General features: G+C 31.5%; 1 protein-coding gene across 2 annotated transcripts; it reads right to left on the reverse strand.

The window, feature by feature from the left end:
- Nucleotides 1–11,509: 11,509 nt before the first annotated feature.
- Nucleotides 11,510–19,392, reverse strand: LOC128986436 (thyrostimulin beta-5 subunit). 2 transcript variants are annotated; one of them, XM_054406808.1, is made up of 4 exons: nt 19,195–19,392; nt 13,486–13,682; nt 12,128–12,212; nt 11,510–11,669 (listed from the first exon to the last, which is right to left on the reverse strand). In XM_054406808.1, exons 1-3 carry the CDS (start codon nt 19,387–19,389, stop codon nt 12,137–12,139), a joined length of 468 nt encoding a protein of 155 aa, XP_054262783.1. In that variant the 5' UTR covers nt 19,390–19,392; the 3' UTR covers nt 11,510–11,669; nt 12,128–12,136. The 2 variants fall into 2 exon arrangements, with proteins under 2 accessions (XP_054262783.1, XP_054262784.1); XM_054406809.1 differs by lacking the exon at nt 12,128–12,212.
- Nucleotides 19,393–19,674: the final 282 nt, after the last annotated feature.

Below are 19,674 nucleotides of genomic sequence, written 5' to 3' on the forward strand. Positions count from 1 at the left end.
AGCCTCAGGTTATAAGTAATTATGAAATGGAGTAATAATAACAGTAATCTATACACTTTGGATGGGGATTGCATATAATACCTAGGGATTCTATAAAATGCCTACATTTTTAACAAACAAGGCGTTAAATGAAAATATTTCTTAAAAAAAACTATTTTATTTACAATATTGAAGATGCAACAGAAAGTCAGAGCAAGGGAAGTTGTTCAGAAGACACTATTAGATACTATTGTTGAGGGATCTGTGAACCTAACACTAACAATCTCGGCTTTCTAGTTCTTGGAAGAGTTTTACATATCACAATCTAAAGATAGAGCAGGAATATTTAAGTGTATAAGTAAATACATGTTAGAACCAATAAAGTAATCTAACCTAATTATTTTCTTACAATCGTAAGTCAAAATATATTAAGGTAACGTCTTCAATAAAGGTTACACTAAGCAAGAAAGATGTTTTACAAAGATTTTATAAAAATATTGTCTCTAAATAGTTGTGTTTTTAATTAAATAGCAAGGATTTCATTCAAGGATGTATTCAATTGTTGTAATTGAAACATTTAATTAACCCTCCACCTAAGTAAAATTTTCACTGTCTTCACTGTAAATATTTATTTTAATTAACTGCAGAAAATAATTTTGAAAGCATTATTCTGTACGTCCAAACACAGATTTGAAATAATATTTCTGTGTAAAATATATATCTAAGATACAATATATTTTATAAGGTCAGACCAACTCACAAGACCGACTATCCAACATTGATTTTATTCGGTCAGTGGCTTCGTTTTGGGTTAATCAACTTGAAGAATTTAATCGTTCCTCAAATTTACTATTGCTTTATTTTTTTTAATTGATTTACAAGTAAGCTTAAGTGAAATAGTTACGTTTCACTTACCGTTTGTTAATTATATTTTCCAATAGTTTATTTATTAAGTTTCCCAAAACTAAATAGGTTTCGATTATTTTAACAAGGCCATCAGACTTAATGTCAATTAAAATATATGTACGCAATATATTTCGTACATATATAACTTAAACCAATTTTTTTTGTAGAAAATCTATTCTTTAATTTAGCCATGTGAGTTCTGTGATTTCTTAAGAGGCTGGTGGCCTATTTCAGCCTTGCATTTGCCCGTCCACATAGCCTGTGCAAGAAATGTATCCTGCAAAGCAAGGGGTGAGCCTGTACAGTACAAGGGTGAATTTGACTGATTTAAAGTAGGGATTGAGTCGTAAATCCCTTATAATCTATATCCAACGTAAGACATCAAAATATGCAGCGGCCAAAAATTTCCAGGTATGGCATTTTATTAGTTTTACATTGCAGATAATGTAAAACCTCTTAAAATAAGTACTATGCTAAAACTCGAAATTTTGAAGCAAATAAGAGCTTTTTCCATCGTACTAGGGAGGTCAACAACGAGTCAAAAATTTCCAAAGGTTTATTGGGGAAATGCAGTGTAGCAAATCCAACTTAAAAAGGTTATTCCAAGCTGAGATGGCGGCGGTTTTAAGTTTCACCATTGTCAATGACTTTTAATAAATACTAGTAAAGAAATGTTAAATGAGTAAAATTGTAAAATTGCTACTTTTATCATATAAATCAGGATGGATACCATACATGAGATAACTTTCTGAATAAAACTGCCGTTGATACATGTTTTTTCAACTCAAGTTCAACACGACAAGCAGAGGAATCGTTTGTGGTTGAAATAGCGTGATGTTACAATGCGGGTGTGATCATTTCATCACACCACTTTGACAAAACAAGAAATAATTTTGGAACTAAGCTTGCCAAAAAAAAAAATACCCCATATGGATACAAAATTTTATTTAATTTTACGTATGTAAATCATGTTACTATGGTTTATAACACAAAACCATAAATTTGCTAATATATGAGTTTATAAATTGCTTACAAGATTTATTGTTTGATTATTTAGAACATAATCCCATAAATGCGTCACTACGAATCTGTTTGTAACAAAGCTGTATACCATTGTATCTGAATGAACAGCCCGTGGTTGTATGTGGCGTTTCCATAGAAACAGAGCGCGATGAAATTTCATTGAAAGGAACAAAAACCCACGATGAAGATTTTGAATCTATATATTCTACATCAAAGCTCTATAACAACAAATAATAGCTGAAAATGTAACGAACTATTTATTTGGATGTGGCATTTCTAATAATGTAATGGTTACAAAAGCTTTTCCTTTAGTTATCATTGGGTAGCCTATAGTCTGTAGGATGGAACCTGTCTCCTTAACCATAGTCTATCTGGAAATGGCAAGGGATTTACGCAATTGGTCAGTCCTCAGGTAGGCCTCTGGCTAAAAGATAAAACAGGTTTCATCATACAGACTATAATCTAGAATTACATGTCTGTTTCTGATAGGTTACTGAGATCCACTGATTGTTTCTCAACCACTTCTATTGGCTATAGTGGTTCCAGTGTGGTGGTGCGGGACTGATTGAACATGGTCAATGTTTCTACTTTAAACAATTAAATTATATTAATAATGTGTATTATAATGTTATATAATACAATAACATAACACTTAATAAACGGTACTAGCCGACTGACACATGCTTTCTCCAATTAGTATATCGACAGCAATTATAATAGGATGGTGGTGGTAACTATGCTAAACTTTAGGAAAAATCACAATAATTGCAATTAACTTTTGGCCGTAATGTTTATAGTATTAAGCGTTGTATATTATTCACGTTAAAATGAACCATAAAATTCTATTCCATGTTTTAATCAAAACCGTTAAAGCCATTTTTGTAAAAAGTGGACGTTTTTAACTCTGTATCAATACAATTATTAAGTTATATTTTTACCACAGATTTTACCATATAGACGTTCTCACTGTCAACTTCTTTGTACTTTATCAATGCATATTTGAGATAAATGCAATTTAAATGGTTAAGTCAGTTTTAGCGGTAAACTATGATGATTAAAATTAGAAATTCTATACCACGTGATTCAAAAGTCCCACCCATCGATGGTCCCACCCCATGTTATTCTTTTTATCAATAGAAATAAAACTATAATATTCAGGAAATCTTTATATGATATGAAGGAAGTTTTTTCATGAGTAAAGTTTCACCCCTCCCCCCCAAAATGGTTAGTTTGGGGGTAAGTCAAAATTGTCAAATGTAAACCCCTTTCTTCATTTATTTGCATAAATTAGTATTTTTTATTTTGAAAAAAAAATTAAATTTTGATCTGCCATACTTTTGATAGGGTTGACGAAAAGACCACTAATTTGCTCCTTCTTTTTATTTTATTATGACCTTTACAATTATGCATAACTTAATAGCGGTTTACATTTGAAAATTTCGACTTACAGTACCCCCAAATACCTCTTTTGGGGGAGGGGGGGGAAAATTTACATACACCAACAACTTCCATTTTTGATCATATAAACATTCACTGAATATTTTTTTTATCTCTATTAATAAAAAAAATAACAGGGGGTGGGACTTTTGAGACACACGGTATAATTGAAATGCTTGTTATAGTCAGTAAAAAATCAAGGATTCAGATAGAATAGAACACTTTTGAAGTAATATTGAATAAAAGTGAAGTTAAGATAACTTACTTACTAATTGAATTGAAACAGCGTTGATGTTTGAACCGTTCCATATAAAGTTTGTGTCGAAAGATGAATATGTATGAACTGTAAATTAGATTCCTTCAATTTTACTAAAGTTTATGTCCGTCAACAAGTAAAGATTACTCTGAACCTAATTGAGTCTCTAGTGATAAATTAATATAGCTACAACTCCATCGATCCTATAATCTACTCTGCATATTTATACAAACTACAACCTGCATCAAAAGTTTATTACAACGATCATAGTTGGTTTTTTACCAGAGGATTCATAAAATTCAAAACTTGAAAATATGTTTATTTATGTTATAAGCTGAGATGTGACGTAAAATTTCTTATGGAAATTCGCCTTTTATAAATTTTTTCATCGAGAAGCTATAGGTACATGATACATAAAATTATTTCATCGACTTTTTAATCATGTTCATTTTTAGTTTAAATATGTCAAAGATTATTTGTAAAAAAATTTACTAGTATAACCCCTGTTAACCAAATTCGGGTTAACCGAAACCCTAGTTAACCGAAATGGTTCTATAAAATAATATAGGTCTGTAAAATGCTTTAATGACTTAAGTTGTCTGATTTGAAGTATTTTCTATCCCACTGTAACAATTTGTAGATGAAATAAAACACTGAACAGGGTGGTTGAAAAGTAACATGCACTCCCCCTTAACTTTTCAACCATTTGAGATATTTGAAATCTGTTTGCGGCAACCTTCTTAGATATGAGGGGCTAACAATAATAATGGTCAAAAGTTCGGTATCACGTATCATTTTACAGGTCTCGACAAAACATAACAATTAACATAAAGAAAATAGAAATCGGACCATTAATATCAAAATGGCAGCTAAAAATGATTAAGACAATGGTCATTAAAAGTAATTTTGAACAGCCATTTTGTTATTAATGTTTTTATTTCTATTTTCTTTATGTTAATTTTTATGTTTCGTCAGGGCCTGTAAAATGAAACCAAACTCGACTATACTTGCTATTTGAACATTTTGAGCTACCCCCTCCCCCCCCATTGCCTAAGGGTAAAATTTTCATAACTGACCATAATTATTGTAGCCCTTCATATCCAAACAATTTGCTGCAAACCGATTTCAAAAAACCCCAAATAGTTAAAAAGTTAAAGGGGGTGCAAGTTAATTTTCAGCCACACTCATGGTTATTTGGATTTGAAACGCTTTAGGGCGCCATTTTGTTATTAGTGGGCCGATTTTTATTTTATTTGTGTCATTTTTTATGTTTCGTCAAGACCTGTAAAATGATACCAAACTCGACTATACTTGTTGTTTGAACATTTTAAGCTACCCCCTACCCCCACTACCCCTAAGGGCAAAATGTTCAAAATTGACCATAACTATTGTAGCCCTTCATATCTAAGAAGGTTTCAAATATCTCAAATGGTTGAAAAGTTAAGGGGGGGTGAAAGTTACTTTTCAGCCACCCTGTATAGACATTCTCTTAAATTCATTTTTCATACACACTGTGGTGATACATTGGCTAGTTATCCAAAACGGCTCCCCCCCCTTTATTTCGGTTTAAAAGGGTTCTACTGTACTTTGTAGCATTATTTTATACCCACATCACTTTATGTATAATCATTGATTCGATAAAATCGTGTTGCATACATATTATATCTGCTCAAATAACAGTTTAATTATTTTTATGAATGGTAAGTTTATCCCTTGCTCCCCCATTTTAAATTATTGTTGTTTATTAAAGGGTTTCAGTTTCATATTTGCTTTTATGTTTATTACGTGATGAAAAATCCACACAGTTAACAGAATAAGATAAAACATACATAAACAGCTGTCATTTAAAAGTAAAACAGATGTTTTAAGTTTGAAAGTTCAAACACAAAGATTTCCTTTCTTGTGATTGACGTAGCATCAAGTTGCGATGCGGGCGTGAACAATGTGTGCCATCTTTACAGCGTTAAACCTCAATTTGTCTCTCAATGGTTACACCATTTTAAAATACTATGCAGATACATGACATTGCTAAATATCTAAAACATCACAAAAATTACAGTGCCAATAAAATGACTCTTTGACGATATTATTGACTATTTTCTGAATGAACTCCAAGCCACAGATTTTTTTAATTTTACCTCGAGAAAATGCATTTTATAGGCCAATACGAAACAGAGACAAACTTGAATGCGCATTAAGCAAATGTTTTATTATATTAGCCAATTACTTTGTGTAATAGGTATTTAACGTATGTTATATCACAATATTGGATCACCGGTTACTCAAACCAACCATTTAGTAGCTAATTAAAAGTGGAATCGATGCCAGTGTTGATTCCATTTGCTAAATAACCGATTGACTTTTGTTTTGCAATGAGTTTTCTGTTGATATAACACTGTTTTAGCATTTGAAAATTTGTTATCTATCAAAGCTCCAATTACATTTCACAAGGAAAAGTCCTTAATTTTGCTGTAGGTGATGTTTATATGTAGCTAACAAAAGGCATGTCAAGTAAACATTTATCTAATCGAGTTTATGAATTAAAAACATATGACAGAATTTAACACTACTGTAGTTAGTGTTTTATTTCATGTCAGTATGAATTTTATAATTTGTTCAAGTTCAATTATGTTCAAAATGTGACATACTCACAAACATGCAAACTTCCAAATTTGAACAAGATTTTATAGCTGAATTGATCATTCAAGACCAAAACCCAAAATGTTGCAGTACTTAAATTCAAGGTAGTTTTTATCTTCAAAAATTACAATACAATTAATTGAGAGAAGATCTAATTCAGGACGCTGTTTTTAAGACGCAGCCTGCTGTAATAAAACTGCGGGACTTTCGCCAAATGTTAGAAAGCCTTCCTGTGTTGTGAAAACAAGTTAAAAAACACAGCCCTACTTCCATTACACAGTAGTGGTTTGTGGTGGTTTATTTAATCAGTCTAAATAAATCAAAAATTCAGCTTAAACTTAACAGGATCACAATATTAGGTCTGAGCTTAATTAAATTTGATAAGAATACCTTCAACACATGTTTGTATGTAGTATAAAAAGTAAGTATTCACAAACTTCATGTATTTGCTCTTACATATATACTATGGAATGGAAATAAAATGTAAATTGGAATAATTTAAGGGCTATTTGTAAGTATTTGCAAGTTCATCCCTATGAATTTGATACGTGACAAGCTTAATAATTTATTTATAGTTAATATTGTTATTTCAACTACGATAGAAAATGTGTGGTTTAAGCGTCAAATAATATTTATCATTCTGGATTTAAATAATGTTCGTTACATTTCATATAAGAAGTAACTAGGTCTACATTTATAAATATCCATCTAATAGAAAAACTACTTCAATATACTTTATTGTTTGGAATTAAAAGAATTTTGATATATTTTAACTACTATACATGCATTGTTACCCCTAATCAGTGCCTTCGTACCTTAATGCCACCATAGCTTACAGATAAAAAATTGTTTTACGTTTAATGTATAATTTTCGTAAAATAAAATAAATAAATAAAATTTATTTTTTTACGGAGAATAAATTGACACAAACCATAATCCAAAATATTTCATTTGATTGTTAACTAGCACAGTGTATTGAATATAATCTTAGTTCTGATTTTAAAAGTATTTAACCATTGATAAAATCATAGTGAAAGTAAAAATAAAAAAGTATATTATCTATATATTACGTTATATTAATTATTATATTTAATACATTCTTGTACATTTATCTGAATCCTTTAATTATTTTCTTTAACCGTAAAATCTTTTATAAATAGTAAAAAATAATTAACTCCAGTAAAAACTACAAACTATATTTTCTTCACAGATTGGTGTTCCACTAATTCTGGCATTCTAATCTCACCCGAAGCCAGCGGGTTTATTGGAGATTTGGCGTTAGCTGACTTGACAGGGATAAACTACTAATCATTTCTCGAGATAAAACAAACATTTGTGAACAAATTCAAAGAGATCTCACTTTTTCAAAGTCGTGAAAACATAAGTTGCTCCTTTAAACCTGGGAGATAATGTATAAAATAAATTATCTACAATAGCCTGATTCCTTTCCTCATTTACTTTACAAAAAATGTTCTAAAAACTTGTTATTTTGCAAAAATATTTAATTTGTCAATCCCGCCGTCAAAAAAATTAATAAAATAAAATACCCCCGCAGCAAACCTGTGAACTAAGAAAATTTCCTTGTCTGAATAGATTTTCAATTAAATCTATTTAAACAACATTAGGTTTAACGAGTACCAAGGTTTGCTGCTACGAGGAAACTAATAAAGTGTGTTTTAGTAAAATATTAATGGTTTAGTATAAAATAAATAAATTTCTAAAGTTTTATAAAAATATATCCCCTATTTTACTAGTGTTTTGTTTATAAGATCTTTTAACAATTGGTGTAGCGGATTTGATGGTCTACTTATATTATTATTATATTATATTATTAATTTTCAATTCATGGAGGTAGTACTACTTAAGTTACTGCAATTATGTTCTCAAAAGAGGATAAGAAAGTGTTTTAGTCGAGAAAATTACCAGAACACAAAAATTATTAAATTTAAGTCCAACATACTGTAGGCCTAATAAGCTAACTAACTTTCGCAATTATCACGAAATACTGTCTTAAAACGTCTAAAAGATTTGGTATAACTTTAAAACTTTAAAAAATAATCTATATTTTCTCTACCATACTTAGCCTAAAAATATTTTACATTAAAGTTTTAAAAAATTCACATGCTTTTAATACAGCAGATCTAGAATTTTCTTTCGTACTTATATTTCTCACTTTTAGTTACAGTCCTAATATTAACTTAACTATTTTAGAGTTAATATTTGTAATTTAAATAGTAATGATATTATTTAAATTACAAATATTACTCTCAAATGCTTAAGTTAATATTAGGACTATAACTAAAAATGAGAAATATAAGTAAAACTTGTTTATTAAAAATAAGAACAAAATACTTCAATTGAACAAACAACTGTATTTGATATTATAATTAAATACGAGTAACATTTATTTTTTTCGAAAAAAAAAAAAAAATATTTTGTGAATTTAAATGTATAATTTGAAAAACAATGTGAACAGTTTCATAATGTGTATTGATAAAATATGCTAGTAAGGTTTTTGATCCCATCGTTTTTGTAACATCCATGCATTGCAATTCTTTCCCTTCTTTATCTTCTTCCTTGTCATTTTTTACAAAGAATTGTACACTGATAGTTGTTATCTAGATGTTCTTGTTTCTTGTTTGTTATTGCTTATATACATTTTAGGTAGTATAATTTACGTTATTTACTAAAACGAAAGTTGTTCTGAAAGGCAGTAACTTACGTACTGAGAAACGCTTGCTCGATAAAAGAATTTTTGTTTATTTACTTATTTATGATGTTGATTAACGTTTGTATTTTATATGAGGTTTAAATTATTATGAAATATTGATACACCGGTAATTTTTACCTCAATATTAACGTTATGACTTTACATACTGATTTGTTTTTACTGTCACAACTTTATCTGTATCTTATAACATTACTTACCCTTATTTAGGGTGTATAAACTCAGCAATGCAGTGCTCTCTATCAGCAGCAGAAGTAACGTATTTTAATGATGTCTCCGGAGGTCATAATACTTACCTGGAAACTATGTAGTTCTTTTACTCTTTCACTATAAATTCTGTTATGCTAGCAAAAAAAATCTAAAATCTCATTTATTGAAATGTACTTTTTAGAAGGACAGTAAGCTTTTCCATAATTGCTTTTGCATGCTTAACTGCATAATTTAATTAAATAATTATTTATCCCTTACCATTCAGACATAAATAGTTTCACTACACCTCTTTGAGTTCATCTGTTTTTGTTATTTATGTCATCTTATTTAAATACAAATGTATATTCTTTACAGTGGAAAGTAAGATTGTTTAAATAAAAATCGTCCACTAAATACAAAAAAATTTGGGGAAAATGGATTTCCCGAATAAAAAGTTCAAAATACCTTCGGATATAAGATAAATGTGGCCAAAACTATTTAACATGTGTGCCAAACTAAACATTTTTCAGGCAGAACAGTTTTTAACTAAAGCTATTAAACCCAATTATTGCGATGTAAAAGTTAAATTTAATCCTCTTCAATTAATGTTTCTATTGAATATCAATTGTTTATCAATGTGTTGTTAGAAACAAACAATAATAAAGCTGTGAAAAAGATTGCAGTGCTTAAGACCTATAGTGGTGTTTCAAGTTAAAATTCACTGTCTATTACAGCAACAAACTAAAAAAAAATGGTTTTGCACTATAGATTATTAGATTATGCACTATTATAAAGCTAAGCAAAGCTTTGCTGATTGTGTCTACACTACTGCATTGTTTCAAAGCATATACCGGTATGTATTTCTCTTTGCAATTTGTGTTTTATAGGTTGGATGCAAAAAGGTCTATTAAAGCCAAAATACTTTGTTTAAAACTCCAGTAATGGATCGAAATAAAACAAAATTCAAGAATACATTTGTCAAACAACGCCTCGTTAGCAAGATACTTGGAATTTTGTTTTTCATTACTGAAAATTAATGTTCCTAAGAAACTATTAAATATTATTAATATCCTAAGCAAATTCAGTATACAGATTTAATGTAACCATAAATAATTTTCGAAAAATTTATCACTAAACGATATTTCTTAGAAGTGGTTTTGACATTTATGTCATAAATATTTTTGTCAGCCATTTATCAGTATTTAGAGCTTTACCAATTCAAATGGCTTCAATTTAAAAAAAAAAAAAATAGTGGTAGGCCTTAGAGTTTTCGCAATTAAATCGTTTATTGCTACTGTACTTTAAATTGTATACTGATTTTCACTGTAATAACTTTCATTGTATTAAAGATATAAACATGTTTTATGTACTAAAATGAAAAACATTTAAAATATCATGCTAACGTGGTACTTTCAAAAATTGTTTGTCCAGATTTTTGTTTTATTTTGACCTATAAAACCATTACCTGGAGTTTTTTTCTTTACTTGCGAGACGCTCTGTATAATAGGGAATTTACTTTATAAATAAATTGTTATCATAACTGCTATGGTATTGGAAACGGTAGACTTTTGTGTACGTTTGTACGAGTAGATAAAAAATGTTTAGTCAATGAAAGTGTAGTGAAAGATATGCTACAAATCGTTTCAGCCTGTTTGTAAGAGTTAATTGTGTTAATTGTGTATAGGGGTTCCACACACAACTAATTTGCAGGACAGTACAAACATTTCAAGGGTTTCTCCATTATTTGACTACAATATTAACATATCTACTTGTCTATGCATTAAGGGTTCATTACTTTAATCTAAGCACAAAATGTAACGGTCCAAACAACTACTTTGGTTAAGGTAATAGCCTCTTCTAATACAAGGCCGCGACGTTGGTGTGTGGCAACGTCGCCGGGCCGGCCTGTTGCCATGGCAATAGCAATAACAAACGTGTAAACATAAACATTGTGCCAGCTGTTTCGGTAGGCTGGGAATGCGACGTTGCCACTTTTGCTTCACCGCTGCATTGTATTAGAAGATGCTGTGGTATAGTTCACATATGCTGTCTATCATTGCAAGGGGGGGGGGTATCATTGCTATTTCTAGGGTTATACTACAGGGTGTTGTGTAAGTCAATAGTTTTACGTTGTAGCTTATAAACATCCATTAATACGGGGTTAGGCCTACTGTTCTCCAACAGTGCAACACTAATTGCAAAATTTATCACTTGGTCAAAACAACTGTACATAGGGATATATGGTGTATTATCTTCGGATATTGGGAAACTAACTTCATCTGCACTAAGGTCACACTACAGGTTGTGGCGAAAGCTACGTGGAAAAGGTTACTACAGGGTACAGGATCGTGTAGTGTGGTAGTGTATTTATTAACATGTGCTGGTTACAAATGGCATTTGTTCGTATACGTGTATGTTTCATGCTGTGATATGCTTCATGCCTCTACCATGCTGTGCTGTTATGCTGTATGCTGTGTCACTCATGCTTGGTCCGATAGCATCTTCCAGTTCCTGCAGCAGAGAAACACAATATTGTAAGTGTTATGGTGTGAGTGAATAAAGTGATGTTGATGAAATTGTAAGTGAAAATGGATGTGAAAAATAGTTTCTTAATGTAATGAAAAAATCATAAGAAATATTTTGGGAGTGTGTTTTAAAATTAAAAATGTAATTACATAACTACTATTTCATTCAATGTTTAATTTACATTTATTTGAATTTTTTATTCAGGTATTTAAATTTTGTTTATGTAATTGTGTTCACTACTTATTTTATGTCTAGAAAAGTTGTTTGATTTATTATATTAATATTGTCATGTAAATATTTTTCATTACTGTTATATATTGTGTTACGTCACCTCTTCCCAGTTATATCCTCGTACATTTCAACGGTTTAACTCATTTTAATAGTTTTATAAGTTTGATAAAAAATTGTAGTATTGTTTTTATGTAGACTAGTTCGTGATGTACCTTGATATGTTAAGCAGTTATTTTTGTTTGGCGATTGGAGATAACTTTTCCCAATCGTTCGTAATGGTTGGGAGCAAAGTAGCTGCTGTGAACAAACAAAGTTTCGAATGTTAATTCGTTAACGCTCCATTATTGACAAGTTGTGTTTCTCTCACTGTTTGAAGAGAAAAGACAATTACGGTAGGCCTACCTAGGACAGAGATGTTTGCGAAAATATAAAACCTAGCTTTTTGTCAATTCAGTTTAAAAAGTCAACTAATTTTAAGGTATGTTTTTTAGTGTTATTTTAATTTAATGTTAGGATGGATGTTAATTCTAACAAATAGTCCTATTAAGTTTTGCTTTAGTTAAAAATATATATTTAGAGTTCATTAACTTTTGAGTTGTTACAATTTAAAAGGGATGGTCAAAACAAAAACTATACCTTTGAACTGTTAAAATAATCTTTATAATCATACTTACACAAAATATATACAGCAAAGTACAATGATTGCAAATGAAAAGTATAGAGTCGTATCGGTTCTTGATGGTAAACATTGTTTATAACTTGATCGAAAAGAATAATTAAGTATTTAACTGTAGTGAAATATTTAAATTTTAATTTATATTGGTATAACTGTAGGAAAAGTCGTATGCATCAAAACATAATTTACTTTTAACAGTGCCCATACTAATTATAATTTATCGCTGAAAAAAGACGAATATTTTATTGTATATTGCCATACGCTACTTCAACACATGTTCTAGTAAAACTGATAATATGGTTGAATATTTTCCTAGCTAGTTTCACAGTTCAAAATTAGTTTTCAAGAAAAATATTTTTTGAAACAGCGATAAAAATTTATCTTTACAATAATGTCCAACTAAAACTAAAAAGTTCCAACGCCAAAAGATAGGCTAAGTAATATTTTTGGATAAAATATCCAATATTCCAACATTGAACATAAACTAAATGTCATTGAGATGATTCGTGAACCAAAAACGAAAAATACATATTTCGAATAAAGCAAACAAAAATATAATTTTTTTTATACAATTGAAACAAATCCGCTTATCAATGTTCACAAAAGTGCTACAGTAAAATATTATATTTCATTGCATTCAAATTGAAAATACATGTAAGATAATGTCAAGCTTGTGTTAATACCACGGCTAAGTTTAACCTCCTGAGTTTTGTTTCATTTTAAAAAAGAATTGAAATCAAAATAGTTCATAACCAATCCTATATTTAGAACCCTTAAAAATTTCCCTCTTAAAATTCCGACCAAAAAGCCATCAAGACACCGAACAATGGATGAAAGGTTTAACAGCAGGAAATAGCCTCGCGCGGGGTCTAGCCTCCGTGGATCCCGCGGTACCTGAGTCCCTCGCAGCTAGCCTCGCTGCTCTTGCAGACGGAGCAGCGACATGTCAGAGCTTGCAGGAACTTGTAGCGCTCCGTTCCAGGCTCCACGTCGGGGTCACAGTTACGCAGGACAACTGTTACTTCCTCCCTCGTGTCGTGGAGACATACTGGGTGATACGACCGCTTGTAGGGGAACCGCCAGTCGGAGATCTGTGGATAATGGGGAAAACTGCAAGTATAATATTATAAGTAAAATAGATCGGATGGTCATCATTTGGGATATGACAACGATATTTCACGAAGTAGAAATGCAATCATGTTTAAGAATACAATGGAGCCACCAAAAGTGTGTGGTCATCAATATTTTATCTCTGTACTAAATTTCAAACATGCCAGTCTATAGTGCATCCAGTAGCTGGGGCTACAGGAGCTAAAGCCTACTCCCTATTGGACCCCGGACAAATAAACTTTATCATACATATCGTCATGAAAACGTTACTGATGTTTTTTTGATGCAGTTCTAATACGGATTCTAGAACGGATTTAATAATAGCAATCGTTTTACCCCGGACTCCCTTCTTTCTTTCACTTTGGGCACCCCCCAAACCCCCAGCAACCCCCCCCCCTTTACAACGTTCTAGAACTACCACTAAGAGCAACTAATATTTTGTGTTTACGCCAACTGAAACTTTTTACGTTTTTGTAACTAGGTCTACCTGGACTTGATACTATATAACCACAATCTTTTCTAGGATAGCATAATTTAATTAATCCATAGCCCAATCATAAATGGCACCTGTATCCAGAATTAAGACAAATAGGGTTAGAACGAGCAACATTCAACTTTGAAGATTAGTACTTTAACCTAGTGAGCTACCGTATATAGTCTGTATGACGGAACCTGTATCCTGACCCTTTATCTACCTTGGACTGGCCTGGGTTTCCATTTGCCATTCCCCAGAAATAAGGAGGGGCAGGAAACAGGTTACAGCTATAGTACTTACTGCAAATCACAGTGTATTTAATGTCCCCAAAAAGTACCACATACTGCAAACATAAAAGATGTTAACAGTAAAACACTCTACAAAATGTTCGCTCTTTGAGTAATGTGCTGACAGAGGGTTCTGATGACTACTTCAGTATCCAACGACAAAGAATAACATACGAACTATTAGAATTTTCACCAATAATCTTGAACCCTTGTATAGAACATCGTAAAGTACATAAGACCAATAAACCAGCAATAGTTTAAACTAAAAGCACCCATTTCGTTGAATGCTAAAATTATAGACCTCACTAAAAATAGAGGTTGTTTTACACCATTGTAGGTGTAAAAAGCCACTTACATTTAACGATTAAATATTTATTCGCGCGTGCTTTTATGGCAGTTGTGTTTAACAACAAGTAACTAAATGCTCCAATCTCTTGCTAAACCAACATAATCTTGTTCTGGGTGTCAAGGAATATTTAATAGCCTAATGTAAAGACAACTTGCCCTGGAATAAATTAGTTTAGGATTCAACCAGCGTCTTTCAAAACATAAGGTGAGCACTAAAACTCAACATAAACAGTTGACTAATTAATTTGACAATTTATTTAAACAGTTTTTTATACATGTTAAATCAAGATTAGAAATTCATCTTAATCCCTTGACACCTGCAAAATTAGTTACACTGTTCTATTCAAACAATAAAGTTATATAAATTACTCACACATGCTCTTAAAATAATTCAATTAGAGCTGAAAATAATTGTCCTGCAAGAAAAAGATGCTACAGTTGTATAAATATTTAACGGGAAATTTGTTCGATAGACTTTCTAAAGTTAGTGCTGCTGCCAATGAATATGAATACATAAATATATTTATTAATAAAATACTTTTTTTTCTTTTAGAGAGTTTATATTTCCTAATGGGATAAGACACAAGCAACCTTATTGATGCTGTGAACTCTCCTACACAAGGTTTGCCCAGATATTGTAACCTTTGTTACTTAATTTGCACGAAAACAGCGACAAAATACCGTTTATTTACCATAACGCACCGTGTGTAAGCATCTGCTTGGTTCACATTACACAAATTATTCACAAATATTAATTTGTTTAAAAACACCATAACAAATATCATGTTTTTTTATAGTAATCCACTTTACTAAACTTACCCGTATTGGACTTGGTCAATGCCCAAGAGATTGATATCAAGACCATTGAATGTTGTGAAACCGAGAGAAATGGGGCGCTCAATGAATGGAGTCCTTTTGTCCCACAAAACCGCCTAAAGGGACGGCCGCTGTGACGTCACAGTATGTCGGTTTTCCCACGGATTGTATAGTCTTAAAGCAAAACTTCTAAGCTGAACCATTGCTGATTAATTTTTGGTATTGCGTCAATAAATGTGTGATGCTTCCAAGAAGTTCAAATATTCACTTTTTTCAATGAATGTATAAGGTTTATTGTACAAAACCGAGGTGAAATCAAACATATTGTCTTCAGATATTTTTTATCCGACAGTCCCTACAAAATGAATTCAAATTCATAATGTAGCCCCTTAACTGTTTAATAAGATAGTTTATACGGTACATACCTTAACGTTAACAGATAAACAAAGTTTGGTTATGAAACTCACGACATGTTTCGCCTATTCAGGTATCGGTAATCTCCTATTAAATGCTTCATCCATTAATTGAGTCGTCAAATTACATTCAAATAAATTTACAAAGGATGTCAAAGGTTTCCCCATAAAACCCATAAAATAACAAGAAATCGTATTTTTACAAACACACCTTAAACTATTTTGATGAAAAATAATAAGTTGTAGTTGTATTCACCCGCAAAAAATGGCAAAACTCCAATGCCATAAAGATAACGGGTCAAAATGTTTCCCATTTATGTGTTTTTACCAATGAAATATCTATAATACTTTTGGTTTACTTTACTATGAAATTGCAACCATACGAAAGTAGGTATTTTAAGCCAAAGTATGAATGGAAATGAGTGTATAATAAGTGGCTTATCATAGTTCCTCCCACCAATTATTGTTATAAGGGTTGTTGACAAGCTGAAGGGAGAAAGTATGTAAGTTTGCTGATACCGATTATTTTTAATCGTTGTTGGAAGCTTGATTGTAAACCCATTTCAACTTAAGCAACCCTCTTACTTTTAATAGCCTCCTAAATTTACTTTAGAGGTTTTTCGCACAACATCGTGGCATTAGATGACTTTGCACTCCAAAAAAACACAAGACATACCTCTTTGTTTACGTTCCGGTAGCTCCATCAATACTTGTTTGTAATAAAATACCAGCAATTAGTTTGGGATGATACGTCAATTTATAATTCTTGGAATCTAAATGCTTGATCCTAAATAATCCAAAATTTATATGATTGTCTAAATACAGATTATTTTGAGCTAAATAGTACCCAACCGGTAGAGGGTAGCATTAAATTTATTAAACTTAAAAAACATATGTTGTACATTTACACGATAGTTTGGTCGTGGTCAACGAGTTGAGTAGGCTAGGGTGACGACATAATTTAACAGTCTATTTATGATTTTTAAAACCCTTATTGGCCTAAAAATTTCATCTAAGTCCATTATCAATTTAAATTCATCAGGCTGAAGATAGTCTAAGGCTTGCTTGTGTTTTGTAAAAGTTAGTTAGTTGGATTTTTTATATCTTAAAAAATATCTTACTTTACAACTTAAATGACTAATCAGTATCCTTTATACATATTTCCTAAAAAAACCTGAAGCTCCTGGTCAATTTGATTTAAGATTAAGTTTTGTTTGATACGGTAACTAACAATAAATCTTACTATGGCTTTTTAAAAGCTACATTTTAAAAGCTATTTTTTCAATATCAAGGCAGAGCCCTTTCGTTAGCTAACCTGTTCAAACAACAACCAATAATATATTATTTAACAGGACTTTTATTCCACCAAATAAATTCTACTCTAACTTTGAAGTCCAACCAATTTGATTTAAAATTATGCATTCCCCTTTTAAATGGCCTAACCTGTTCAATTAAAATGCATACAATGAACAATTCTACATTATACACTTATCAAGATAGAACAAGTGGGAAACTGAAGACGTATTGTTTTAATAAATATAAAATATTTTTACTTTTGGGCGCATTCAGAAAGGTTGGAAATTATTATTTAAAGAAGTAAATTACTGTTTCTAATACCTAGTATTGATAAACGTATAGCATATTTTTTGTGTCTGTAAAAATAGTGAAACCTTTCTACGGATTAACTTCTCCAGTTTCACTAGATTGTTACTTGAAATATTTCAAGAAATGCCTGGTACAAATAATAAGAGTATTTTGTAAAACAAAAAAGCTTTCAAGCTTTAGTGAATTGAAATACTTCTTCACCCTACCAAAGATCCATTCCTTTCACCTTTTTTTAAAAACATGACGGCACAATTTCTTTAAGTAATTTTTGTTGGCAAAAATAAATCATTATTTGTAATTGGAAGACGCATGGCATTAAATTAATGTGAGAACGAACGGTACTAAAAAAAAATAATGGCCGAATCTTAATTTATTTAAGATTATCATTTATTCCAATTATTCTTTAATATTTTTTTATAGTTTTATGATTGAAGATTAGTTATATTTGAAATAAACTCGCACTGTTTGTTAGGTGGGAGATTTATATCTTTGCGAATTTTGTAAAATGGAAACGGTAGAGAACAAACATGTACCAGGTATTGTTAATATATAAATGAAAACATACGTTATTATGTGAACTATATGTTCATAAAACACAACTACTAGTGTAGTTTCCTTTTATCATTTAATATAATATCCTATTATATTATTGATACTATTATGTAATATAATATTGAAATATTATATTATTGATCCTATTATGTAATATATAATTGAAACTACTGCTTCTGGCGTGATATAATGAATCTGCATGTTTCATTACGTACCATATGCTTATTTTGGAACACACGAGGGGTATTGCTAAATAACTACATTAGAATTAAAGTTCTAAATCACAAATATTGTAAAGATATTTGATTTATTTAAAAGCAAAATGTTACATTATTTTATCTATAGCACATTATCTTAGTTTAATAAAATTTTTAAGGTAGCACAATTAAACGTAAAGTATATTTTATCAGTTCTACCACTATTATTTCTAAAAAAAGAGTAATTATGAACAGGTATTGTGACGATGATAAGAAGTAGAACAATTGGGTGCGTGGTCATGGGAGAAGGAGATAGGATGGTGCAACCATAAGAAAGGGGTGAAGAGGTCAACTAGAAGGAAGACCAAGATTATGAGTGGTCAAGTGGTTGGAGAAAATTGGCAGAGAAGTTGACATGTCGGAGGACAGAGAAGTCTGTAGGACAGTTGTTGGCGAGGAGAAAAAATGTACTTGGAGTGGCTACAGGAGTGAATGAGTGAACGTGTGATAACTGATAATGGTACATGGGACATTTCAATTTTATACTTTGAATTTGGATTTTTCAAAATTTGGCTTCGTTATAAAGTGTTCGTATTCACCAGAAATCAATTATAAGACATCAGCGTATTCTGTTTATAGCTCAATTCAACTAAGTTTTTTTCTAACTTTCTACTGCCAGTGTATCAAAATGTAATGTCTACTCTTATTAATAATCAAACGTAATATTACATTTTAGAAACTATGTAAGTGCCAAGTTTAACATCAAAACTGCAATAAACATAGAAATGATCAGAAATTACCTCGTTAGAATCACACCGGCCCCAGCAGCTCATGACGTTGACAGTGTCTTTACACGCTCGGCCCTCGCTGTCTCGCTGAGTCACCGTGTAGCTGTACAATCGTCTGTGACAGTCCAGGGTAGCGCGGGGGTCTATCATGTGCAGGGCCTGGGCTTGGGACAACGCCATCACCAGCGACCACACTACCAGCCACATGGTCCTGCAAACATCAGGCCATGTAGGAGATCACACTTGACAGTGACTGTACACACTCGGCCCTCGCTGTCTCGCTGAGTCACCGTGTAGCTGTACAATCGTCTGTGACAGTCCAGGGTAGCGCGGGGGTCTATCATGTGCAGGGCCTGGGCTTGGGACAACGCCATCACCAGCGACCACACTACCAGCCACATGGTCCTGCAAACATCAGGCCATGTAGGAGATCACACTTGACAGTGACTGTACACACTCGGCCCTCGCTGTCTCGCTGAGTCACCGTGTAGC

The sequence above is a fragment of the Macrosteles quadrilineatus genome, unplaced genomic scaffold (assembly GCF_028750875.1).
Source record: "Macrosteles quadrilineatus isolate MER2022 unplaced genomic scaffold, UCM_ALF_1.0 Scaffold_2__2_contigs__length_208266976, whole genome shotgun sequence".
Classification (NCBI taxonomy): domain Eukaryota; kingdom Metazoa; phylum Arthropoda; class Insecta; order Hemiptera; family Cicadellidae; genus Macrosteles; species Macrosteles quadrilineatus.

Bases quoted from the DNA above. Each gene is read 5' to 3' on its own strand.
- LOC128986436 (XM_054406808.1), bottom strand. From the start codon at position 19,389: ATGTGGCTGGTAGTGTGGTCGCTGGTGATGGCGTTGTCCCAAGCCCAG. The intron at 13,683-19,194 runs GTAATTTCTGAT...CATTATCCACAG, and splicing joins GCCGGTGTGATTCTAACGAG to ATCTCCGACTGGCGGTTCCC. The intron at 12,213-13,485 runs GTACCGCGGGAT...GTTTGTTCACAG, and splicing joins GCTAGCTGCGAGGGACTCAG to CAGCTACTTTGCTCCCAACC.